Source organism: Xiphophorus hellerii, chromosome 20 (assembly GCF_003331165.1).
Source record: "Xiphophorus hellerii strain 12219 chromosome 20, Xiphophorus_hellerii-4.1, whole genome shotgun sequence".
Lineage (NCBI taxonomy): Eukaryota > Metazoa > Chordata > Actinopteri > Cyprinodontiformes > Poeciliidae > Xiphophorus > Xiphophorus hellerii.
Genome location: NC_045691.1, coordinates 1383908 through 1410957, shown reverse-complemented (window position 1 = coordinate 1410957; position 27050 = coordinate 1383908). Strand labels below are relative to the sequence as shown.

Below are 27050 nucleotides of genomic sequence, written 5' to 3'. Positions count from 1 at the left end.
CTGAGAGAAAAATGAACAAACTGAATAAAACGTATTTTATTTCTTTTCTGCTCGTTAGCTGATTCACCTAGCTTCACATTTAGCTTGTTTTTTAGCTCATCTGTTGTTGTACTTGTTGTTTTTAGAGTACATCCTGTCAGCGCTGAACGGCCCCAAACGGAGAAAGTGTTTAAACAAGCTGAGGGGGCGGAGCCTGTCGGAGCTCCTCCCACTGCAGAGCACGCTGCAGACTATCGCCGCCCTGCTGGTGGACTCCAACCACAAAGTCTGCAAAGCTGCAGCCAGCTGCATCAGCAGAGCCGCAGGCTGCAAGGCCTTCAGGAGCAAGGTGGGCCCAGCGGTTCTGAAGAACCAGACCGGTTCACTCTTCTGTTTTTTATAGACTTACTCTGTTCAATTTTAAGGATCCCACCTTCATTGTTTATTTACTTTCACATGTATTTTTGCAAAATGCTTAAAATAAAAACATTAAAATAAAAAGGCCATTTTAAATTGGCCAGAGAAATGTTGCATGAGGTTTCTAAGTAATTGATTTACCTTTTATTTAAATATTTAATTTTCTATTTTTTCCTACCCATTTCTAAAAATAATTTTGGAAATTAACAAATTTGTAATTTTTTTATTTCTTTTTTTTATCACAAATATATTTAGCTGTTATGGTGTCTTTTATCATTTAAGTTTTACCTTTTTTTTTATCAGTTCCTAAAAATAAATTTGGAAATTTTAAAAATTATCAGAAATAGTTAGCGGTTTTACTGTCTGTACCTATTTAGCTATTTTGTTGTTTTTTTTACTGTCATTTAGTTGCATTTATAAGCTTTACCAAAGTTTATTTGATCAATTTCTCAAAACAGTTTTGGAAATGTGTTTAATTTTAAAATTTTACTTGAAAAACATTTATTTTGACTCAAAGTTCTGAAACTGATGAAGTTTTAAATAAAACTGATTAATTAAAACTTAATGAGATTCAGTTAAACTTCCCATGAATCCCTTTTTGTGTGTTTTCTTGTTTTTCTTCCAGTCGGTGGTTTTCTACACAGAGAGCCTGAAAAGTTCTGATGTTCTGATCCAGACGGGTTCCTGTCTGGCTCTGAAATGCCTTCAGGTGAGCAGAACCAGAGAAGAATCAAACGAACAGTTCTTTTTCCAGTTCTTGACTGACTTTGTTGCGTTTCAGGCGACGGAGAGCGTGGAGCAGATCGCGGATCTGTGCAAGTCGGCAGACGAAGATCTTCGTGGCGTCGCCAAGGAAACCGTTTTATCGTTTGGTAACGACCTGATCGATAATCGTTCATCACCCGAACTCTCTTTAAAGGTTTTTGACGTTTCGTGATGCGTTTTTTCCTTTCAGGTAAGAAAGGATTCGAAGCTTTCCAGAGGATGGAGCAGATGTTGGCGGACATGCAGGATGAAGCGTATCAGAACCTGGAGACGGAAATCACCATTTTATAAAAGTTCAGAGACAAACTTTACCAAAAACCAGCAGCGGAGAAGAAGATCCGACGTTTTCCTGCAGAACTTTGAGCAGAACTTGAATTCCTAATTTTTATTTTTTTGGTCAGAATCTTGTTTTAAGAGACGCTCTGTTGCAGAAACATTTATTTAACCTGAAAAATGCAGCTTTAAATGGCTGGGACTGTTTCATGTTGGAGAAAAATGAAACATTTATTTTCATCATAGTTGATGTTTTTTAGTTTGTGATAAGATGCATAACGAGTAAAAATAAATATTTGGTGCTTATGAAGCCCAGAAGGACTGAATAAATCCAGAGTGATTCCAAAACGAGTCGAGCTGCTTCAGAAGTTTAACCCTTACTGAATGAAAAATCAAATTATTACAACTGAAGAAATTCACAAACTAATTTAGATTAGTTAGATTTAGTACAAACATTCTGAAATGGAATTAAATATTTAGATGTTAAACTATAAAAAAATAAAAAATAAAGGTATTCATCATGAGTTGAGGACAATTTAAGAAAAATATTAGGTCATGAAAATATCAGTCGTTCTGGCCACGTTTTTCTATCAGTGAAAACAAAAACCTCAGAGCTGCCCTGACCGGTTTAATTTAAAAAATATATATATTCATGAATTTTAGAAAATTTAAGGAAAAACATGAAACAAATCAAAACATTTCAGGGATAAAACTGGATTGTTGCTCTAAATGACCTCTATATATCTTCATATATGAAGATATATATATAGATATTTATATAACATATATAAATATCTATATATATACAGTATATCTTCATATATCTATATATAAAGATATATATCTATATAGAGAGATATTGACCTTAAAATCTGCATGTGTTAGAATATAGCCCACTTTTTATTTACAAGTTAATTTTTTAGTGAAATTTTTCAAAATTTCAATTCATACAAAATTGAAAACAATTTTAAATTCACATAATACTGACTTTAGACCATTCCTTCGACCTACTATTTCAATATTTTTTAAATATTGAAGAAAACCTACATTTTAAATTCACAAACTACTGGCCTGGTAATATCAATTAGCCTTCCTATGGAAAGATTAGATTTTTTTTCATAATGCAAAGTAATGTAAATGATCAGTATTGTTAAAATACTGATCATTTATTTTGGATTTTAGAAAATCTCCAAAGATTTCAGGAAAATCTTTAATTATTGTAGACAAAGTGCTGCCCTCTGGTGGCTCAACCAGCAAACTGGAGCACAAAAGGTGTTTAAAGTTTAACTTATTCCCCCGTTTTTTTTAGCTTGAGTTTTATTTCAAATTGCTGAAAAATTCTGAGGAAAAGAACAGAAAAATCATATTCAGGTGTCCTGCAGAATCTGTTCAGATAGTTAGAAAAATTTGTTTAGAGCAAATAAATGTAGACATTTGGTACCAGAACCGGACGTAAATCTGATTCAGATTCTTCCATGACTTAAGAGACGTCGATAGTTTCAGCTACAAATGCGAGTTTACGACTGCGTTACGGCCAAAATACAAGAAAATTATTTCTGCCAAAAAAAAAAGACTGATTTTGAGATCTCAGAAATTCCTTTGTAGAAAATGTCTAAAGTTGAGTTTCACATGTCAGAAGTTTGACTTGAATTTTTCATGTTTTCTAGAAACTTAAACTAATTTCCAGTTTCAAAAAGTCAATTTGACTTAAAAATTTCTGTTTTTGAGCAAATTACTGAGGTCAGTCAAAAATGGGCTAGAAATTTTGATTCTCTAGAAAAAATTTCAAACTGAATTTGCTAAAAAAAAACAATTCTGCTTTTCAAATTCAAAAATGTCCCTTTTTTTTCTAGCAAATTTCTGAGCTGAATATCGAATGTTCTAGAAAGAGCAAAGTCTTTCTAGATAATTTGCAAACTGCAAATTAGCTAAAAATTACATTTTCTAGGAAATTTAAAGAGTTTCAAAAAATTTTTGATTTTAAATTTTTAGTTTTTCTAGTAGATTTTTGTAACAAATTTCACCTTAAGCTCAAATTTAGTCGTTTGTGTGTGTGTGTGTCAGAGAATATCTTTGTAAGGGCTGCAGCGCTTCGTCGTACCACCAGGTTGAACAGAATCATGCGGCGGCGCCGGTCCAGGTTGAACACAGAGGAAACTTTATTTAAATTAAAACGATCCTGTTGCACATTCTGCGCTGCAGCAGGCGACTCTCTCTCCCCGCAGGAACAAACAGTGAAACACCTGGAGAAACGAGCCGTCTGCAGGTGAGGGTCTCACTTCCTGTATTGCTTACGGTTGATAAAAATGGCCGACTGTTTCCGCTTTCACACGTCAGGATGAAACAAAAAAACTCACAGCGTTTTGATTTCTGTTGGAAAGTTTCAGCATTTTGTTCAAAATTCATTAAAGTCTGTGAGAATGTTTTGAAACCAGCAAACCATGCACAGGAAAGAACAGAAAAAAATAAAAACTAAACGGGGTCAAAGGTGAACCGTGGAGGAACCCGGAGGAAGCTCAGCATGTATCTGATGGACAGGAAGTGACTCCAGGCGGTGATTGTCCGGTTGGTGTGCAGAGTTTCACTGGATCCCTTTGATTCCTCCTCTTCCTCCTCCTTGCAGCGTGGCAGTATCATGCTGCGGGACGCCGCCGCCTAGGTCCCTATGATGGAGGGGTCGTGTGCGGCGGCGGGCAGCGCGGCGTCCTGGCAGTGGTACAGGAAGCAGTTCCCCCAGCAGCTGTAGCAGATGAGGAAGAGCGCGGCGAGGAAGACGAGGGCGCAGATGGTGCAGGGTTTCCTCTCCAGCAGGAAGCTGAGCAGGTAGAAGCCCATGAACATGGAGTGGTTGAACCACAGCGCCGGGTTCAGCGGCTTCGGGATCAGCAGCACCGGCAGCAGCCACTGGAGGCAGTACATCGTCACCGCAGGGGGGAGGTACGGGGTCAGAGGTCAGAGCGGAGGGCGATGAAGAGGCGGTTCTAGCCAACAGAACCGGGATGAAGGACGAAGCTGCTGGAAGTTTCTGTCGTCAGGTCATTCCTGGAAGAAAAGAGAAAAATGAAACCAAAGTGATGGAAAATTAACATTCACAGTAAAAACATTTCATTGACTTAAATATGTTAAATACTGCATGATTATCTAAATTAATCAATATGAGACCAGCAGTTAAAACCTGTACAAGGCTTTTAATATTTGAATTTATTTTGTATTTTTATTATCGACTTTTGTCTTAATAAAAACTTAATAGAAACTTATTACTGGGGAGAAAAACAAAAACGCTGTAGATATGCGTTTTATAGATCTGCATTTCTGGAAAATGCAGATCTATAAAGCAAGTTTCTATAGCCATAAATCATCAAAATTATTTTCAGAAAAGTAATAAAATTTGCATTATTGAAGTACTGCAAATTTATTGTCATCTCAAAATTCTGACTTAATACTCAAAAACGTTCATTCTTTATGTAAATAATTGACATTAAAGTTAAATCACAGGATTGTGCTCTTATCTCAAACTAATCTCTAAAATATAAACTAAATATCTCACTTTTATCTAAATGTCAAAGTTCTGGCTCAGCCCCCATCCAGCTGCTGCCATTTTAAACCAGATTAAGGAGCTTTATCTTAATGTGATGAACAGCCTCGGCCGGTAAAATGTCTGTTTTCAGCAGGAAAACAAAGACACTGCTGGCTGATTTATTTCTGGCAGAAGCAGCTGTTGGCTCTTCCCTGTCTGCCACATGAGCAGATAGCATTAAATATCGCCTGTTGGTTGGACCCAAACCCGGCCTGAGTTCACTACCCAGCTATCTGGGTTAGAGAGACTCATTGTGTCAGCTGGTTTCACAAACCCAAAGGAAATTAAAGTTACACGTTTTATTTACCTCTTTATAAAGGTTTAGATAAACTACTAGCTTGGTTAAAGCAATCCTCTACGTTTGCCTTAAAGGAGGAAGCATCTAAAACACAACCAGTCTAAATAAACTGCGACATAACATTTCAGGTAGTTTAATATCAAAGTCTAAGGTCCAGTTTCTGGTTAGGTGAATTTATGGACTCTTATCACTGATTATCACCAACTCTTAGCGCTAACGCTACTTACCAAAATACAACATGTTAAAATCTTTAACGCCTGTTCAGAAACCAACTGTGAACTAAATACAGTGGTTGGTTTCAGTTATTGTTTAAATTTGGTGGTGTTAAACCACGACCTGAGGCCTTTAACGCTTGGAATAAAACCCGAAACAACAGCATGATGGAAAGCTAACAACAAGCTAACAGACTAATAAATACTTTCCCGAACAAACACAAAAGAAAACCTCCATAACAACACGTAAACGTGACACGATGAAAGTTGGAAAAATAACATGAGCAAACCTGACATCGGTAGGGTTCATTCTCAGCAAATGGAAACGTCTCGTATTTAACTCTAACGGCTGCTGGACTGCGTATGTAGCAACGGCTAACTAGCTGCCAACGGCTTCTTCTTCTTCTTCTTCTTCCTCGTCATCGTTTTTTTTCCCCTTCTTCTTCTCTTGCCAAAAGGCAGTTGACAAACAAACTTGCCGCCACCGACTGGCCTGGAGCCTGAAACAAGCCCTTGAATATAAGAATATTCTCCTGATTAGGTCGGTGTGTGTTTTTTTTATTTTATTTTAAATGTCATTAATGGGGCAGATATGAACCAGATGTAGCTTAAAGTCCTCTGTTTCTATCACTTTGTTTAGTTCTTCATATGGAAGTGTTTAAGTATTACAGCGAGCTAAGACACAAATAAAAGAGCAGAATATTGTTAAGATGAGAAATTTATCGTTTTATCGACATATAAAACTCGTTAAAATTAGAAGATATTGATCACTTTACTTCACGATCTGGTAAAGTGCAGTGCTGCCAGCTAATGGACTGGAGTGTAATAACAGCCGATGAAACATGAAAAACTAAAAATACTATTTGCACCAAATTGATTTCTCTTTGGAGGAAAATAAGAAGTAAGATAATCTCGAATGTTTTCCTCTGGAGTCTTGCTGTTTCTGGTTGGTATTATTGATCACATTCATTATTCATTATGCTGCTTAGTAAAATAGCTAAGAGCATAGCAGAATATGAAACATATGAAAAACATACTTTTATTTGTGAGTTATACCAAATTTGTGTCGGTCTGTGGCTGTAAATCCCAATAAAATACAAACATATTTTAATTATTATTGTATTACTGTAATTATACCTTAGAATCAGCAAAACTCCAAAACTGAAAATAAAGTTGATTTAAAATCAAAGAAGCTTTTTTTTTTATTATTGTTTATGTTGTATGATGTACTAAAAAGATAACAAAAAACAAAATAATATGTATGTTTCAACTTTTAGTTTTTTACACTTTTACTGGTGATGAACAGGAGAATGACTGGCAATCAATTGAACATATTAGGAAACCAAAATTACAAATAAATAAAAACAAAATGTTTAGTAAAAAACTTTGTTGCTACAACTTGAACATTTAATCCCATAAACTGCAAACATCAGCAAAAATACAGTCAGAATAAAATTAGCAAGAGAAAACAGCAACATAAATTATATATAATGTGTTTTAAACATCAAAAATCAACTCAAGTGGTTTAGTGTATTTTGCTGCCGCTCTGAAAGCTACATGCTAGCTTGTTGTCACTTAGTGGTAGTCAACATCATCAACATGGCCGCCTGAGCTTGAGTAGTGCTCTCAAGATGGCCGCCTGAGCTTGAGTAGTGTTCTCAAGATGGCCGCCAGAGCTGAGAGTAGTGCTCTCAAGATGGCCGCCTGAGCTTGAGTAGTGCTCTCAAGATGGCCGCCAGAGCTGAGAGTAGTGCTCTCAAGATGGCCGCCTGAGCTTGAGTAGTGCTCTCAAGATGGCCGCCAGGGCTGAGAGTAGTGCTCTCAAGATGGCTGACCTTTGCTACAGGCGGTTGTATAAACAGGTTCAAACTGCTCTTACTTCATAAACACCTCATGATCCTGTTTATCTGACAAAATACAGCCAGTATACTGTATATATACAGTATATACTGTGATATATATGAAGATAAACATAAAAATGATAAGCAGTATCTGCCAAATGGAGAGTTTAAATAATTAGAAACAACATAAACATGGTATTTAAGGCCATGACAGTTTGATAAAGGGTCTGTTTTTATCTTCAAGGACTTGAGAAACCAGGTTTGACTTAATGTGACCAAAATAGCAGAACTGCACAAACATTTTAAAATCTGCTTCATTTCTTTCTATTTTCTTTCCAAATCAGCCAAAATATTTTTAAAAAGTCTGGGTGAAGTTTTTATTCAGTATTTCTGAAGGTTTGCATTTTGAATGCTCTTCACACATCATACCATTTGCTCCAAAAGTTACCCCCCGCCCCTCCCCACCACCAAAAAACCCCCAAATCTACAGCCCATAATTATTCATTTATTCATTACCCTGTTAGTATTAGATTTTTAATTATTTACAGCTTTAAAGGTGGGGCAGAATTCTATCAACAGGTGAAACAAACAAAAATACAATTTTGTTTTATTTTTCACCAATCCAACCCTTCTTTTAATTCCATAAAACCCTTTGAGATTTCCATTTATTATTTTTTCTTCTGTTAGTTTGACAAATTGTCTTTGCAATCCCTTCAAATTCAAGATTTTTCTTGCTCCAAAGCAAGAATATTACTTCCAATCAAAAGAACCATGTTTGTAAAATAAAAACATTAGCCTGAATCTGGTTGCCATGGATTCCATGCAGCACTGCTACAAATCTGATACAAATGTTCCATAAATGTTGCAGTAATAACCTCTAAATTATGTCACTTAATCTCTTGCTAAGCTATGCAGACACTCAGTCTGTGCCGATGAGGAACTACTCACCTCAGCATGACAAATGTTTGAAGTGGGTGACTCAGAAGGGAAATTGGATGTATTTTTGAATTAATCATATTGTAATTAATAACACACAATCTTCAAATTCATGAATGGACTTAATGTTTTAATAGATGTTCTCAGTTAATGGATTTAAAAACGCAGCCAAATTCTAAAGTGAAATTTTGAACAACCTAAATAAAGTTCGGATTAGTACTGATCAGGACCTTATTTAGTGCCGTTTGATTCAGAATTGCGTGCAAAATAAATTTTTGATATCCAGATTGATATCAGTGCTTAAGAAATTGCATTTCAAAAAAGTGATCCTTCAAGGGCAAAACCCATTGGCTGAATAAAACATATATGTATTCATACATTTTAGACACAATAACCAACAATGACGCCGTTTACATTCTGGCACGCTACAGAACAACATTTGCTTTGGTCCAACAACTGACGTGGGACTGGAAACAAACAAAATGGCGTACCAAACTGCACCGACTCTTGCTGTATCGATACGGTACCATTTTCAAAATTACAGTCAAAAATAATGAGAAGTAATTTCAGTTATTTATTCTGTCATAGGAGACAAAATGAGAGCTCTTTTCTCAGTCATATTTTAACCATCTTATTCATTCATTTCTAAATGTTACAGTTTCAAACAAAATATTTAGTTAGCAAGTTAAGCTTTTAGCGCCAATCTAAATGTTTCCTTAGCAAGCTAAATATTTAGCTAACATGCTAATTCACTTCAAACACCTGTTGCTTTAAGCTGAATTGTTGTACATGTGAATAGGAAAATGAATGCAGAGGTGACATGAGCTACAATCCAAGCCAATCAGTTTCACCATCAGGAGTTTATTTAGTTTTACAAGATTTTGATAGGCCACTCTATTCTATTGGTAAATTTTGCATATTAGTTAAATATTTAACTCTGACCTAAATATTTAGCTAAGGACAAAATATTTCATTTGTAAACTAAATAGCCTGGTAGAAAAATATCTGGTTTACAAACTAAGTATTTAGCTTAACTAAATATTTAGCTTGAAGCTAAATATGTGGCTTGCTAATTAAACACTTAGCTCCAAACTAAATATTTAGCCACAATCTAAGAAGCTTACAAACTAATTAATCTCCTAGCTAAATATTTAGCTTCGTTATAAAGCACAGTGGCTTTAATGTTGGCACTGAGGCGATATTAGTGATATTACCAAATGAGACAATATGACCACTGTGGCTCAACTGTAATGAAGAGTTAGACATTACATTTCTAATGGTGAGATGTAAAAAGAACTGCAACGTGTCCCGGCTGAGTTCAAATGACATAAACCCAAAACTCAAACTAAAGTTTGGTGACTCAACCTGGACGTTACAGCTACAGTACACATATATGTACACACATATATATATTCATGCTTTTGGGCCAGAATGTTGCCCATGTGTCAACAGTAGGTCAGGAGCAAACTAAAGCGACCATTCCAGCACTATTTATAAAAGCACATCAGGCTAACAGAGCACAGGTAAAGCTTCATGTAAAGTGTTGCACAGCAAACAGCAAACTTCTTCAACAGGTAAAACCACTACTAAAAGCAAAAATAGTGATATCCCAGTCTCTGTGTGTGGCTAAGTTCAACATGATGCAGCATCTCAGAGGTCGTCCTTCCAAAATGAATCAGTAAAGTGCCAAACTTTTCTTTCACAGTTGATAGAGGTGAAACCTGCTGTTCGACTCGGGAGAAGTCACTGGTGTCGCACTTTAAGAGACGTTCCTGCTGGTGAAAGCGATGCTTGGCTAGCAGCAAATATTTTACTCTCAGTATAACATTCATTTGAGTAGTAACTGTAATAAAACAACATACAGCAGAATTACAACATAACAGTGGATCTAAAAGTCTGCATCCACTTGTTAAAATGCCAGAAGTTTGACGTAAAAGTGAGATTTAATTCACTTGATCAGTTATGAACCTTTCATGCCTTTAATGTGACACACAATTCAACTAATAACTCATCTTGGTGTTGCCGTTTCTGCCCTTTGACTAGGCCTTTCTAAGACGTTGAGTTTAGTCTGGCAAAATCGTCGTGGATCTCTAGTGTTATTGCACACACAACGTCAAACAGCAAAATATTAGAGATTAGCACACAGAACCTTATTTCTGATTAATCTGACTGCATGCAATCATGGGAGGTTTGGACAGAAACATATTAACCACTGGAAAGTTTTATTGAAAGTGTGCAACTTTTTAGAACTGAATTTAAGTCACATTAAAGCTGAAGAAAGTTTTTAACATTATTTGAAACAACCTGGCATTCGAACAGGAGTGTTTACTTTCTGTATCACTACAGCAACAGCTTTCCAGACGGTTTGCTGTTTTAAACTGTTCCATTCATATGGCAGCGCTTTAGAGCCATTGTAGACAAAAAATAGACAGGAGTAATTTTCTTTCTCTAAAAACTCTGAAAATTTTACATTAAGATCAGAAAATTTCTAGAAAAAATGTGAAATTTCTGAGCTTCAGAAGTTGAAATATTTTTACTTTTGAAACTCAGAAATGTTCATGTTTTTTCCAGAAAATTTCTGAGATTAATTTCAACATCTCAGAGTTTTTTAAAACAAATTTTCAACTTTTCAAACTCAGAAACTGACATATTTTTTCTAGATTTTTTTCTGAGAGTTCTCTTAAAAGTTTTTCTAGCAAACTTTTGATTTTTCTAGAAAATTTCTTAGATTTTTGTCAAAATTTCTGAGTTTTTTGGTGGAAATTTCCTCTTTTTCTGGCCCGAACACGCCGTCGTAGACACAGCTGCATTCTGTTGCAGGTAATCAAACATTTGAGCTGATAAAGCTACTAAAGCTACTAAAGCTTGCAGGTGGAGAGGTGATTGGTCACGGACTGTGAAATCGTTTCGTGCAGCTTCAGTCCGGAGAGCTGAGAGCTTAAGGCACACCAAACAGAAGGGCTCTGATGTGGTCTGGATAAATTCGCAGCGATTGATGAAGCTTCAATGTTTGATTTTGACCTCAGTGACTCCTCCAGCTACAACCCTCATATTCCCAGTCGCGGCTACTTTCCTCCCCTCTGTCATCACAGTGATCTTTCTTCTAGACTCTTCTAATAAAATAAATCTCCTCTTCCTCAATCAGAGATGTGTGTCCTGCTCCTCTTCATCATCCTCAGTTGCTGCCTGGTTGACGAACGCCTGCAAAATAAAGATGAGAGATTGAACTGAAAATCAGTTGAAAGCATCCTGATTGCTGTTTGCAACATAAAAACAGTAGTAGAGGTAAATATTAATTGATCTATGATCCAGTATGTCTGAATTTTCTGCAGAAATATATCTATTTCAATTTTAAAATTTCTCACTTCAGGTTTTCAGCCAATTTTATGGTGTTCTCTTACACCCACAATTTATGGTCTAGTTCTAATGCAAATATCTTCTTACACTAGAATTAAGACAAAACTAACATACAAATAACTTTTCAGCACAATATAAGAGCTTGTTTTAAGTCAAGTATTCATTGATATTGATGAAAAAGTACTGGTCCCACTGTTTATTTGCATGAGGACAAGTGTTAAATATGAACAAATACTGAGGTCTACAACATTTATAGCCTTAGATAATTCGCTTTACACATCCCATAATGGGCCTCTGACAACAAAAACATTCAGATTATTTGTGGAGAGCATTGGGCTCAGTGTTTAATTTGATAAAATTACAACTTTCAGAATTTTCTTTAACCAGTTATATTTTATGTTTATGTCTTGTTGCTTTATTAGTTTAATGATTAAAATATATTTTTGAGATTTCGAATTGGCAGACTACACACAAAAGTATCATGTTTTCCTCTCTTTTCTTTCATAAAAGTAACAAACATTAGATAGAAAAATAGAAATAAGTAGTTAAAAATAGTATAAATCCATCATCCAATCACCTGCCAGCGACTGCTGTCGTCCCCGCCCCCTTCTCCCGCCCCCGTGAGCCCATTGGTGCTCGGCTTCTTCTCCCGCATTTCAGCCTGGCTGTCATTGGTTACATCCAGGGTGGGGTTGTCGTGGTAACCGTTCTCCACAGAGTGAAGCTCCTCTGCAGGAAACTACCAGAATAAGGCAGATTTACTTAATAAGGCAAATACTTCTGACTCAACTGAGAGCTTTTATCACATTTCAATCTGTATGTGGTCTAAAAAGAGAACAAAGAAGAAACAATAAAACACCAAAAATAAGCCAGAAAGGTCAGATTTTATTATTCTGAGCCTTTAAACTGAACCAAGTAAAGTTGAAGATTGGTTTTTAATGTCTTTCTTTAATTGTTTCCTCACTAAAAATTATAACAATCCAACAGATTTAGTCTCTTATCTCACTGGTCTCATTCCAGTTATATAATATGAATATTTAAAATAATTTATGCATCTATTTAAAACATCACTCTTGGCCCACCATGCTCTTCATTCCCGGCAGCCGCCTCTGCCAGCAGATGTAGATGAAGCCAGACGTGATGATGACCATGCAGATGGAGCCGATGATGACCAGAACCACGAAGAGTTTTCCGTAGTCGCTGCGGGTCTTACTGGGCCGAGACTGGCAGCTGGTTGCTGCGCTGTAGTTCTGGATCCCCACCTGACAAACGAGTCAGAGAACGTTTTATTATCCCGCAGAATTCAAATGAAACCAATATCAACACACCGTACAGTGGGAGAAATCAGTTCTACAATTTTTACAAAAAGAAAACTAGAAACTGTTATGTTATATTTACAGAACTTTGATCAGCAGCACATCGTTCTTAATTAAAGGTGACCTATTATACTTCCTTCTACAGGAGGTCTATGGTCTATTCAAAACATGCTCATTGCATTTTTTACAAAATAATTCCTATGATGAGATTTTAATCTGTTCAGGTTGATCCATTTTCAGTTGTTTTTTGGCGTCTTCTCACTTTAAATCCAAATAATTTGCTGCTGGCCAGGCCCCCCCACCTCAACGTTTAGACTCGCACGTGAAAATGGATGCCAACAGAAGCGCAATTATACAACCGTACATGTTTGAAAAGCAGAAGTGAAGCCTTCTGCACAAACAACAAGAATGCAGCAAGTGGTTTCTGGATGGTGAGTCCACAACAAAACACTTGTATTTTCCAGCAGCCATTGTACAGCGCATACAGCGGTAAAACCAGCTGACCTAACGAGCTGGAGCACCGCTTGAGTTGCTAGGTAACGGGTTGAGCTCAACTGGGGTTCTAGGTAACGGGTTGATCTCAACTGGGGTTGCTAGGTAACGGGTTGAGCTCAACTGGGGTTGCTAGGTAACGGGTTGAGCTCAACTGGGGTTCTAGGTAAAGGGGTGAGCTCAACTGGGGTTGCTAGGTAACGGGTTGAGCTCAACTGGGGTTGCTAGGTAACGGGTTGAGCTCAACTGGGGTTGCTAGGTAACGGGTTGAGCTCAACTGGGGTTCTAGGTAAAGGGGTGAGCTCAACTGGGGTTGCTAGGTAACGGGTTGAGCTCAACTGGGGTTCTAGGTAACGGGTTGAGCTCAACTGGGGTTGCTAGGTAATGGGTTGAGCTCAACTGGGGTTGCTAGGTAACGGGTTGAGCTCAACTGGGGTTCTAGGTAAAGGGGTGAGCTCAACTGGGGTTGCTAGGTAACGGGTTGAGCTCAACTGGGGTTGCTAGGTAACGGGTTGAGCTCAACTGGGGTTCTAGGTAAAGGGGTGAGCTCAACTGGGGTTGCTAGGTAACGGGTTGAGCTCAACTGGGGTTGCTAGGTAACAGCGCAGTGAGTGTTGATTGTGACTAAACAATCGGGAGGGTTTTGAAATGGCTCATTTTCCAGACACCAAAAACGGCCCATTGTTTTTTTAAAAGCCCACTGCTTGGACAGTCGACGGTGCTTGGACAGTTTTTGGAAGCAGATGAAACCCAAATGGAAGAACAAAAACATGCAGAACGAGATATTTGCATAATAGCTGTCGGTTAAATGTCACTGTAAGGACATCTAGTACATATAATACAAACAACTGACTGCAGAGTATATCCGTTGTTTTTGAAGAAGTGAAAACCAGTCAGAGCAAAACAGCTTTGAAAAATTACAAGAAAGTCTATTTGCTTAGACAGGGAACAAACCAAAGCTGTGAATTAATTTTTTACCAGATAAAAAACCTGTATGTTCACCTTATCAAGGCCTTTTTTGATCTCTCCCAACATGTCCAGCACCTCCTGAGTAGCAATGACTCCTGAAAGACATCAGAGTGACGATCAGCAGCGTTTACAGAGTCAACGTGTCTCTGACATCTGAATGCTTCAAGGCCCGACATACTTCATACGCACTGAACAAGATCCGTTCTCACTGACGTAAGCATGCGACGTCTGGCTAACAACTTACAAATTTAAAAGAAGAATTTTACAAAAAAACAAGAAAATTATGGATAATCCTGATCATCGTCTTCATGAATGTGTTCAGTTGCTGCTTTTTACGGTGTCATCAGACGGTCTTCCGTTTAATTGGGTCATTGAATTCTGTTTTGAACATCTTCACAAATAAAAAGAGACCTTCAATGAGCCAAATAAATGCCGTAAATTTCACCATATTTTACAGTGTCCTAAGTCATAAATTGCCGTTTTTACATGACTTTTAAACATGTCGTAAAAGTAGCAATTTGTGTCCATTCTGGTAAAAATGTTGATGTTTCTGTTCTGCCTCCATATCAGGTTTTAATCTGTAGGTGATACAAAATGTTTAACTGATGCAGTGAGGAATTATTTACCTTTGTACAATTCTTCACTAGATAACTTCTCTAAGATTGATGAATGGTTAAAAATTCATGGACAGAAATTATAGTGTCAGTGTTTACAGAAGAGGCTGCCTGCAGAAAAGTGTGGCGATAGCTCTGTGACCGTTTCTCTAAAAGCAAAATAGAGGATGCAGGGAGGAGGATGTCCCCTATGGAAGACCAGAATGGACACACATTACGGCAGAAAATTACACAAAATATTATACCAAAAAAAACACTAAAAATTACGGCGTTTATTTGGGTCATTGAAAGTTGCTTTGAACATTGCTACGTGTAAAAAGTTGTGATTTTCGGCATTCAGAAGGTCTAACACTGGCGTAAAAAACTGACTTTTTGTTGGATTTTTGCCATATTTTATAGTCCTGAGTCAGTGATTTTTGCGTGAATTTTTAGCCAGGGGTATAGGAAAAGTGTTAATTTCCGTCCTTTCTGGCCTTCCGTACAAATGTACCATAACAATGTGACTGCGCGTCGACGGTTCGGCTACAGATGAAGTACGAAGGGCCGTTAGGCATCGGGTGAGCTGAGCTTTTGTGAGGCTGGTATGTGTGTACCATGTGCAGACGCAACATTCATCAGCAGCTGGTGTTGCTGGTGCGTCGGCTTGCTGAGGTAAAGTACCCATGATCCTTCAGGGCTGTTCATTCTGCGTGCAAACTCCCGCTCCATGATCTTCAGCAGCTGGACGCCGCCGCAGACACGAAACTCCTCCTGTCTCACAAACAAAACATGTTTTCCACCTGGAAACTCAAACTGATGAAAAGTGATGCTTTTCTAAAATCCATCGCGTTACTACGGCGACCGCTGATTCACTGCAGCGGCGGTTTTGTTGCTTCCATGGCAACCGACGCAATAGTGAGGATCATTGATCTATTTGTGACACAAAAACATATCTTGTTGAAATGTTACTTGTTAGTTTTGTCTTAATTAAAGTGTATTACAAAACGATTAGGTTTACAAAAAGATTTTGTGTTTTTACAGCGTATGTGAATAAACTACAACATGCTCTGCTACGTTTGTGATAATAAGAGCCATGTTTGCACTCAGTCCAGCTACATACAACTTGTTTAGAGCTGCACATATTACAAGGCCTTTAAAACTACAAAAGACAACTTAAAATCTTTGGTAAATATCTACTTCTAAAAATGTGTTGTCAAAAACAAATCTGATTTTATATCTGCATTTTAGGTTTTGAAATAAGGAATAACATAAAACCTTTTAGAGCATATGTACAACATGTTTTCATCTGAAATTTATGGAGAAATAAAAAGAAAAAAAACAATAGTTTAAAACCTGAAGACAAAAAAAAATAGATCTAAACTCATCACGAGTATTTTTAGTGTAAATCTGAAAGAAAATCAATTTATTACATAAAAATACTCAGCTGAATCCAGCATTTGTTAGTACATTTGTATTTACAACATTAGTTGATACTTTTTTCTTTTTAAGCCAGTTGTTAAAGGGACAGTATCATGTAAAATCCACTTTTTTTAGCTTTACATGTTATCATGTTTTTCCCTAATCAAAAACATTCCTGAAGTATTTCATTCGTTCTCGCCTGTTTGAGAAATCCTTTAATCTCCATGGCAACCATTTAGCTGAGCATAACGCCTGGGTGGATCTAGCTCCGCCTTCAAGGTGCAGCTCCTCCCCCACTCAGCTCCTTCAGACTAGCCAGCAGCAATTAGCAAACAGCTGCTGCTCTCATTATAGGAGCTGCTGCTCAGTGGTAAAGACGTTGAAGGGTTAATAGAGGAGCCATGTTGGAAAGACTTCCTGAAAGTGGAGCTTAAGAAAGAGCAGGAGGCCTAATTTCAAAGCATAAAATCAGGAAGAAAAAATATTTTTAAGTCATATTTGATAAATGTAGCATTTTTATAACAACTAAAGGTAACATAGTGACTTGATTGTGCCATAAAATGGCACCATGTGCCTGGAAAACACGTAACACTGCTCCTTTAAGAGCTGATGCGTGCTTCGCACGTTTACAGATCATTGACCAGTACCAAACTTGGGTGATTTTGGATTTTGACACTTACACAGTTCATGTTCTTCGTCATGTTGAGGACGACATAGCCCCGACCGGTCAGCTCGTTCCAGTTCACACAAACCACCTGAACAATCACAGTGGAGATGTTTTTAAGTGTTCTTCTGTTTCCGGTTGAATCGTCGGCTTTGAACCAACCAACCTGCCGCGGCTCCTCCAGTCCGGGATCAAACCCGGTCGCTGTGAATCCAGCCGTATGGGACGGGTCTGTGGTCAGCGGGATGATTCCTCTGAATCTGCTTCCTTCTCGCACCTTCCTCTCATCCTCCAACTCCTCACTTCTGTCTTCTGATAGAAAACAATAAATAAGTACAAAGTTTACTTTACGTCATTCCAAACTGAAAAAGAGTCGATGAATGCTAACCTTTTAGGTCATGTTCCCGTTCTTCCCCGTGTTCCTCCTGCTCCAAACTGGGCTGCAGAGGTCGTCTGCTGGGTGCCAACCCAACCTCTGGAGCAGTGGGATTCTGGGTAATTACTCCTGCGTGTGGCAGACCTGCTTCCTTCTCCTCATCTGAAGTCAAACCAGAGATAAGAAACAAGCAGCTGAAACTCTTAATGTAGCAAAGTGGCACTGCTTTGGTGTTCCTCAAGGCTCAGTTCTTGGGCCACTTTTATTCAAAACATTTAACTCTTGAATTACCTTTTCTAAAAAAAAATTATAAGCAATAATTTGGATTTTATTTTTCAGCATCATATTTTCACCATGTAATTTATTAATTTACAAATGTCATACTTTCAAACCAAATATTTAGGTAGCAAGTTAAATGTTTCATTTGAAGCTAGATATGATGTTTTGGTGTTCCTCAAGGCTCAATTATTGGCCACTTTTATTCAAAACATTTAACTCTGAGCAGCTAAATACTTAGCCTCAAACTAAGTTTATTCAACTCGAAGTTTACAGAGCATCCAAGTAAATTAATGCTTTAGAATTTATCCAGAAAAGTGAATTTAGGGGAAGCGCGCTTAATGTTTTCAAAGTTAGTTAAATTAAAAATTAGCCATGCTACTAGCAGATTAGCTAAAGTTTGCCCACTACCGTCTGAAACATTTACGTGTAGAAAAAGTAACAAAAGCAAATAGAAAATGGGGAAATACTTTAAATTCTACCTTTTGTATAACTTCCCAGAAGTCCAAAGTCGGTTCCGGTGTCGGTCTCTGGTGTCGCTGTACCGTCAGAGTCTACAGAAAGGGCTGGATCAGCAGGAGGTGTCGGTGAGGTCTGAGCTGCGGCGACCGAGGAGCGAAGGACGCCGTAGCCGCTGGACTGAACGTCTTCGTCCTTCTCTGCTGTCCACAGATCTTTCTCTGAAGGACTCAACTGGAAATGGATGGTGTGAGACGATGACATAGTTCATGTTTTAGTTGATTTATTGATGAAAGTTCTATAAGCAACCATGATTTGACACTTTCTAAGATGCTAGAACAGGTGTGTCCAACGTGTGGCCCGGGGGCCATTTTCGGCCCTCAGAAGGATTTTCTTAACTCTAGAATTGAGCAAACCTGGGCATAAAGCATAGTAGGCTGGTCTTTTATAGCAATCGTTTTTAAAGCATGTTACGGTTGTCAAAGTCAAGCTAGCATAGCTGACCTACTTCCACCTCCCTCTCTATTTTTCTTTATCTTTTTTAAAGCTTTTTCCTGATCTTGTCAACTACTTCTTGTACTGTCAACAATTAGTAGAAAAGCTACTCGTCCCTTTTTCTTTTATATATCATTGGGCACATTTTAGATTTAGCGCATTATGTTGATAACCAAAGCTAGTCATCAAAGGCTAGCAGCTTATTGCCCTCCAGCAGGAAGACGATCTTGCACAAGTGACATCATGCTGCAACGCGTCTAAAAGATTTATTATTGTTAATTGCAATAAAAAACAAACAAAAAGCAAAAGACACATTTCTCTGTCTTTACCTCCAAGACTGAGGGGCCGCGGTGCTCTTGCGGCCTGAAATTGAGCTCTTCAGACAGGAAGGACCTGCTGGGCTCCTTGGACGGATGAAACAAAGACCTGTAGTCTGTTTCAAAAACATGCGTGTCAAAAACACGTTTCTGGTTTCCCTTCAAAAGCAGTTGCAGTTTGAGACTATTTATAACATTCTTATGGAAAATCACATCTGTTGATAGTGCTGATTCAGAACATTAATGTCTGACTGATTCCTGTCAAAACTGACCATTTCTCCCAGCTGTTCTTTAAAATGGGAAAAACAAAGTCTTTGAAGGGCGAGTCCAAGTAAAATCTACAGTTGGTTGTGAGTGAAAGTCAAATCTCACGTTTTGAAGGTTAAGCCTAAATCTAGAGTATTTAAGGATGAGAAAGTCAAGACAAACATCTCTGAAGGTGAGAATCCAAAGACTCTAGTCAAATTAAAAGTCCTTGAAGGATGAGTGTAAGTTCAGTCTAGAGGTTTTCAGGATGAGTCCAAGTCAAATCTCGAGTCTTTAGGAGCAAATCCAAGTCAAATTTCATGTATTTGGTGGGCGAGTCCAAATCAAGTCTAAGTGGAGCCTAGTGACCATCAGACAGAACAGAGATAATCTCCTACAATCTGGACAATGCTGCAGCATCAGAAACTTCAGAAACTTCTCCATGTTGGTTTCTGGGTAAATATTTGGCGTGAAGCAGCAGGAGCGTTACTAACCGATCAGAGCGTAGAGATCTGGAGTCGTGTGATTGACCTCCACGGCTTCTGAGACGCCACGTTCGTCCATCTCTCGTCCCGTTTCATCCTCTTCCCCACGTCTCTCTCTGTCCTCCGCTGCGTACCTCTCCCACTCGTCCTCCCCTCCTCCTCCTCTCCTGTCCTGATCCTCTCCTCCGTCGTCTCCGTGCTCTCTGTCCTCCGTGTCTGTCCCGTCGAAGCCGGACGCCTCCTGGGAGGCGTCGCCGGCTCCGAGCCCGCCGCGGCGCTCTGCCTCTGGCTCCGTGAGCTCCAGGTGTCCCCCGGCGCCGTCCAGACCCAGCGGCACCGCCAGGTGGACCATCCGCTGAAACAAGGGACACATCAGGTAGCTTCCAGGAGGATTAAATTAAACTGTCAATGCTTATCGTCAAAACGATAAGAATCCTCTGTCAAATGAATGTTTTAACATGTTAAACTTTAACTACAGACATTGTGCTTTTAATATAATAATTGAGCCTCATCGGAAAATATAGACCTCCTGCACATTTGAAAATTTGGCACATGCACAACGCAGGAGGGCAAAAACACGATCAGTCCACTAACAAAATGAAACCTGGAGATGATCTGCAGAGCGCAATATTGTTGTTTTGTGACCATTTTCAAAAAATTTAATGCAAGAAAACATTCTTAAAGATCAATAAACTTTAAATTCTAACTGGAAAACATGTTAAATATTGCTTAAATAAATAAATAAAATTCATTATGAAGTCTCTGGAAACAAAATTATCCTTCAAAAAAAGGTCAAGTTCCAGTGTTTAATGTTCATTAGAATTTAATAATGTGTTCTTGTATTATTATACTCTTAGGATTATATTACTGGAAATGGTCTCAAAACAACAATATTATTGTTTATCACCATAACTTCTGGGACAATTTATTGTCCAGCATTTGTTATAGTGACAGGCATAAGCATGAGAGTGATTGTCAGCGCTAAAACCCGCCTCCTGGCTCTGATTAGTTGTTTCTAGTTTGCACTGGGAGCAATGTGAGAATAAATATTAGCTAGATTTTTTCACAGATTATCTCATGTTATACTGTCATCGTGTTATAATAAGAATGTAAAAAAACATTTTTTTTTTAATATAAGTTACATACTGCAGTTTTAAATCATTTATATATTTGTTTTGAATCCTTACCTCCATTACTTCTTCCACATCCAGGCTTTTATCCACGGCAGCGAGGGTCCTGGCTACTTCCTGGTTCATGGCGGACGTCGGGCTCACGGCGGAGGAATTCACCGGCTCCTGTTTGCTTTGTGACCCGGATGTTTCGTGGATCTCCGGCCAGCCCATGTCATGAACCAGGTGAGGCTGGGCGCGGACTAACTCGCGGGCCGAGTGGCGCTTGGTTCTGACTAATTCCTGGATGAAACGCGACTGGGCTTGGACCTCACCCGGAAGCAGAGGAGCCTGCGGAGGACCGAGCGGGATAACCCGTTGGGTCGAGCCCCGTCCGAAAGCTTCAGAGCCGGACAGGAAAGCTGAGGGACGGAGAGACAAAAATACACCTGAAGAACTAATTTACTGCGTCAAAACCTGACATTTTGGCCTTGTTTAATATTTATATGTAACGGAGTTTTATTTAAAAACATTATAGATGTGAATTGTGTCAAAATGTGTTTATTTATTCTCTGAATTCATTTCGTTTAGTTGCTTCTCCAGACATTTATGATTACTGCTATTGACAGTTGGTGGTTACCATAGCAACTAATAACCGTCAGCTCCGCCCCCTTTTTCTGTTGCCTCAGTAACAGCGATATGTATTAGGATCATCTGTTTTTTTTTGGTTTTTTAAGTGTTATGCTTTAACAAATATCTTATAGAGATTTAATCATAGTGTTTCATGAGTCATTTTTTGTATATTTTTAAAACTTATTATTATTGTAATATTAATACAACTGTTAACTGTTGCTAACTGATGTTAACTATGTGCTAATTGGAAGCTATTGCTCTGCAGCTTTTTTAGAGTTATGTATTATATTTTATTTAATGTGCCTGGGCTGAAGTTAACCACCAACTTCATTTTATCTTTTGTTAGAATAAATACAGTGAACTTCAGTTTGTCTGTTATAAAGTCGACCTACTGGGTCAGAGACGAATATGTAAAGGTTGCACACACACACACACACACACACCCCTACACACACCCACACACACACACACACACACGCACGCTGACAGGGCCGGGACTAGTGGGTCTGTTGTCCTGGGCCAAGGCTGGAGGGGGACCAAAACGTTGTGAACGTTTCTACAAGTTGTGCCCATAAGCTTAATCATTAATCTTATATCTGTGGTCACAGTTCAGCATCTGAAGTCGGTCTGTGTCTGGGAACACAGATGGCTGTCTGAGCTGATTACACCATCATGTCCAACATGTCTGACACGTTATCCTCTCAGGTCCAACACCAGAACCACAGGATCTGAGGGTGGAAATTATCCAAGAGTTTTCTTAAGCTGGTTAGTAATTGAATTAGAATGAAAATTTAATGTTTTTATGTATTTATTGATGGTTACTGTCCTTTTGGATGGGCTTTTTGTTGTTGTGTTGCAGTTTTGCCCCTGCTTCCAAGATAAATTTCTCCTATGGGAGACTAATAAAATGATCTTATCCTAAAATATAACAGCAGAGCACTGCTGCCTTGCAGCAAGAAGGTCCTGGGTTCGATTCCTGGCCTTGGGTCTTTCTGCATGGAGGTTGCATGTTCTGCCTGTGCATGGTGGGTTGTCTCTGGGTTCTCCGGGTTCTCCGGCTTCCTCCCACAGTCCAAAAAAATGACTGTTATTTTAATTGGTCTCTCTAAATTCTCCTTAGGTGTGAGTGTGTGTGTGCATGGTTGTTTGTCCTGCTTGTCTCTGTGTTGCCCTGCGACCTGTCCAGGGTGACTCCGCCTCTCGCCCGTTTGGATGGATGGATGGATGGATGGATGGATGGACGGACGGACGGACGGACGGACGGACGGTTGGATGGATGGATGGATTCATGTAAATCTGCCTATTTTTGATGGTTGCAACAATAGGAGGCTCCCAAACTATCCCTAACAGTGACCGGTCAAAACTAAATATTTACCGTAGAGCTAAATATTTAGATAATTTAGCTAGCAAGCTATATATTTAGCTTTTTATCTGGTTAATTAGTTTAACAAAATATTTAATTTCTTAACTAAACATTTAGCTTGTTAAAACATTTTGTTTGGAGTGCTTTAACCCAAAGATAAATATTTACAAGATTTAGCTAGCAAGCTATATAATTAGCTTCCCAACTAAATATTTAGCCTGATAATACAACACTTTCTTTTCAGCTCTTAAGCTTCAAGTTGAATATTGAAACTATTTAGTTAGCAAATTATATATTTAGCTTGCCAACCAAATATTTAGCTTGACACCATAATATTTATCAATCAATCAATCAATCAAATTTTATTTGTATAGCCCATTTCAGCAGCAAGGCATTTCAAAGTGCTTTACATCATTACAAACACAGAAACACAATGCAGCATAGAATCAATAATCAAAACACAGCATTAAGTCAAGTTAAATTTGTAATTGATTACGTTTCAAATACAATCCTAAACAGGTGGGGTTTCAGTTGAGATTTAAAAGAAGTCAGTGTTTCAGCTGTTTTACAGTTTTCTGGAAGTTTGTTCCAAATTTGTGGTGCATAGATGCTGAAAGCTGCTTCTCCTCGTTTGGTTCTGGTTCTGGGGATGCAGAGCAGAACCAGAACCAGAACCTGAGAGGTCTGGAAGGTTGATACAACAGCAGCAGATCTTTAATGTATTGTGGTGCTAAGCCGTTCAGTGATTTATAAACTAACAACAGTATTTTAAAGTCTATTCTCTGAGCTACAGGGAGCCAGTGGAGGGACTTTAAAACTGGTGTTATGTGCTCTATCTTCCTGGTTTTAGTCAGAACGCCAGCAGCAGCATTCTGGATCAGCTGCAGCTGTTTGATTGATTTGTTGGACAGACCTGTGAAGACGCTGTTGCAATAATCAATACGACTGAAGATGAACGCATGGACGAGTTTCTCTAGATCTGGCTGAGACATTAGTCCTTTAATCCTGGAAATGTTCTTCAGGTGATAGAAGGCCGACTTTGTAACTGTCTTTATGTGGCTCTGGAGGTTCAGGTCAGAGACCATCACTACTCCCAGGTTTCTGGCCTGATCGCTGGTTTTCAGTTGTAATAACTGAAGCTGTGCATTGACTCTAGATCTATAACTCTAGATTTATAACTCTAGATCTATAACTCTAGATCTATAACTCTAGATCGTTCCTCTTTAGGTCCAAAAATAATAACTTGAGTTTTGTTTCTGTTCAACTGGACAAAGTTTTGGCACATCCACACATTTATCTGTTCTAAGCATCTGTTCAGTGATTGGATGGGGTCAAAGGTCACCTGGTGACATCGTAATGTAGAGCTGTGTGTCATCTGCATAGTTATGGTAGCTAATATTATTTCCTGTTATAACCTGAGCTAGTGGGAGCATATAAATATTGAATAAAAGGGGTCCTAGGATTGAACCTTGGGGTACCCCACATGTGACCTTTGACCTCTTTGACGAAAAGTTTTCAATTGAAACAAAGAAATCCCTGTTCTTTATGTAGGATTCAAACCAGTTTAGCACTGGACCGGAGAGTCCGACCCAACTCTCCAGTCGAGCTTTAGCTTCCTAACTAAATACTTAGTTAGGACCTAGCAAGCTAAATAATTAGCTCAAAACTATATTCACTCATACAGTACAGACCAAAAGTTTGGACACACAGTTGTGTCCAAACTTTTGGTCTGTACTGTACATCCAAGCTTTATAAGAGACGCAGAATGCTGATAGTAGAGATTAAAAAAAATCAGAAATTGTTTGCTGCCAAATATTTAATTTTTAGGTTGCCAGCTAAACCTTTCATTTGTAAACTAAATACTTAGTTTGCTAATTAAATATTTAGTGTGGACGTCTGACATTTATAAATGTTTGGTAAAAATATGAGTTTGAGAAACTAATCCCCATTTTTGTCTGTTATGACCGGCTAAATAATCCAAACTGACATGTTGTTCTGTGGGATTGGTTCCCTGTCTCAGACCAGATTATTGGGTTCTGTAACCCTCCCCCAAAAAACTCCCAAATCTGCCAGAAGAATTCATCCCATTATCTCCTTAAGGCCCTAATCAGGCATTTCCAAAATGTTACACACATTTATGACAGTAATTTAATCATTTTAGTTTAGTTTTGTAACAAACTTTGGAAACAGAATTCCAACAGGACAGGAAAATGTTTGGGAAGAACGCAACAACTTTAGGTTCTACTGTTTTTAAAGTCAAAGCTTCAAAACCACTAAAGTCTTGCATTACTTAGTTCAACCTCATGAAAAGAAGAATGTGGAATTCCTCATTAGGATAATATTGTAGTTGGTTTTCACAACTATTCAATTGATTTTTACTTTACTTGATTGTATTTTTAGCATAGTTTTTATTCACAAATAAAAATTCAACAGAAAATCTCTTTCTATGTGACTTTTAAAAACTGATCTACTTAATTATTATCAGTTTATCTCATTCTGTTTATGATATAACTTCAATCTCTGTACATGATGTTATAATAACCCCTGGTTGATGTTGTTGCTACTATTATATGGTATACTGTCTCTCAATAATAATAGTAATAAAATAAAACAGTAGCATTTCAACATGGCAGCACCCATAAACATTGTTTGCAATGGCTCTTCCAAACATAATTTTAAACTTTACTTTCCACAAGCAAATACCACTTTTAGTTTAAGTCTAGAGTTGCAGGCGTAACACGTGGCATTGATATTAGACACACTTAGAAGATATACGCGTTTCCACCATTAGCTGGCTACCAATGATGCGAGGAGCGGCCATCTTGAAACGTGAGGACCTTGTTTCCCAGTAGGAAATCCGTCTTCGAGGGCCGTTCCAGTTGATTTATCCGACTGGGAAAGTCAAAATGTTCTAATTCTAATTACAACTGGAAAACGGCGCAACTTCACAAAATGTAAACAAAAACAGAGTAGAGTATCGCTAGCTTACCGCGTTAGTTTTGGTTGTATTTACCCAGAATGCCCCACGCTGTAGTTCGCTTCCCAAATGAACCAGATTTAAACAAATTGAAGCAGATTAAGCAGGGCTGGTGTGAACGCAGTTTAAGAATTACTAATCTCAATAGCAACATAAAACTTGAACTTGAAGCAACTTGAAGCATCAATTTGCAAAATCAGCAATTTATTTGCTCACAAATCAGCAATGTGAACAAAAAATGTAAACATTTTAGATCAAATCATCAATATATATGAGGACTGGGTTCAGTTAAACTGAGAATTTACTGGGTAGGTAGTGAAAACAAAGTGAACATTTTAATCAAGCTGCAGGATTTTAGCAGAAAGGATGGCTTCTTTCTCTTAATTAATAAGGTGCCGTTGCAAACCAGACAGGAAGAGCAAAAACACACCAAGAGTAAATATTCCCCACAAAACACAACAGATGGGACAATTTTTAGAGAGGCTACTAAATGTAAATGAGTTTGATCTAAAAACATGCGCCATTTATGGTTAATGCTGCACCACTGATGCTCTTTAGTGCAACAGTTAAAACTTGCATGATACTGCAGTGTGTTCCGTCCACTGTATTAAAACACTGCAGGCTACACCCTCCTCGTTTATAACAACACAATGATTTGTTCTGCAGCATCAACATTAAGATTTTAAAATGTAAAGTTACCCGCATTTGATGCTCAGCAGACATTTTACGGTTCTCTGTTGTGCTTTTTAAAGATTTTCCTGCCGCATTTTTTGTATTTTTCTTGTAATAGTAATAATAATAAACCAGATTATTTCCTGTTTTTGGCCAAACTATTAAGAGACAGAGACTGACCGATGAGCGTGATGATGAGGCCCGGCATGTCTGCTGCAGTGCTCTCCCTCCGCCTCCGCTCCGGTCTCTCAGGGGAATCAGCTGCGGATGCTCTCTGGATGTTCAGCGGGAAAACGGCGCCTTCACGGCCGCTTCATGTCCTGGCGGTGTGCGGGGAAGGGCTCACGGCTGCCAGGCTGCGGGGGGTTCTGTCGGAGCTGCGGTCGGAACCAGAATCAGATCTGCTGCAGAGAAGAAGAAAAAAAAAACTGGTTTGCGGTTGGCTGACGTTTCCGGATGTGGCCGCTAGATGTCGCAGTTTTACCTATGAATGCAAATATTCAAAGTTTGCTCCATGTTTATCTCTAAACAAAA

The 27050-nt window shown here is 38.4% G+C and overlaps 3 protein-coding genes across 7 annotated transcripts in view; 1 reads left to right on the top strand and 2 right to left on the bottom strand.

Annotated features, from left to right (window-relative positions):
* ripor3 (RIPOR family member 3) overlaps positions 1–1785 on the top strand; it is a 38830-nt gene extending 37045 nt beyond the window's left edge. For both annotated transcript variants that reach the window (XM_032548439.1, XM_032548440.1), the window contains exons 23-26: positions 126–328; positions 1022–1105; positions 1178–1268; positions 1352–1785. In XM_032548439.1, the coding sequence (XP_032404330.1) occupies positions 126–328; positions 1022–1105; positions 1178–1268; positions 1352–1452 (479 nt within the window). In that variant the 3' untranslated portion in view covers positions 1453–1785. The remainder of the gene's footprint in view (positions 1–125; positions 329–1021; positions 1106–1177; positions 1269–1351) is intronic.
* A 1784-nt stretch (positions 1786–3569) lies between these two features.
* Positions 3570–5972, bottom strand: blcap (bladder cancer associated protein). 2 transcript variants are annotated; one of them, XM_032548445.1, is made up of 2 exons: positions 5812–5972; positions 3570–4476 (listed from the first exon to the last, which is right to left on the bottom strand). In XM_032548445.1, the coding sequence occupies exon 2, from the start codon at positions 4351–4353 to the stop codon at positions 4090–4092; it is 264 nt and encodes an 87-aa protein (XP_032404336.1). In that variant the 5' UTR covers positions 4354–4476; positions 5812–5972; the 3' UTR covers positions 3570–4089. The 2 variants fall into 2 exon arrangements, with proteins under 2 accessions (XP_032404336.1, XP_032404337.1); XM_032548446.1 differs by having other exon boundaries at positions 5817–5971.
* Positions 5973–10999: 5027 nt separating this feature from the next.
* podxl2 (podocalyxin-like 2) lies at positions 11000–26973 on the bottom strand. Of its 3 annotated transcripts, none has more exons than XM_032548442.1 (13): positions 26697–26973; positions 20950–21293; positions 19772–20117; positions 19044–19147; positions 18243–18453; positions 17497–17646; positions 17275–17420; positions 17125–17199; positions 15640–15796; positions 14466–14527; positions 12738–12917; positions 12233–12394; positions 11000–11499 (listed from the first exon to the last, which is right to left on the bottom strand). In XM_032548442.1, exons 1-13 carry the CDS (start codon positions 26722–26724, stop codon positions 11440–11442), a joined length of 2025 nt encoding a protein of 674 aa, XP_032404333.1. In that variant the 5' UTR covers positions 26725–26973; the 3' UTR covers positions 11000–11439. The 3 variants fall into 3 exon arrangements, with proteins under 3 accessions (XP_032404333.1, XP_032404335.1, XP_032404334.1); XM_032548444.1 differs by having other exon boundaries at positions 17275–17417; XM_032548443.1 differs by having other exon boundaries at positions 19772–20114.
* Positions 26974–27050: the final 77 nt, after the last annotated feature.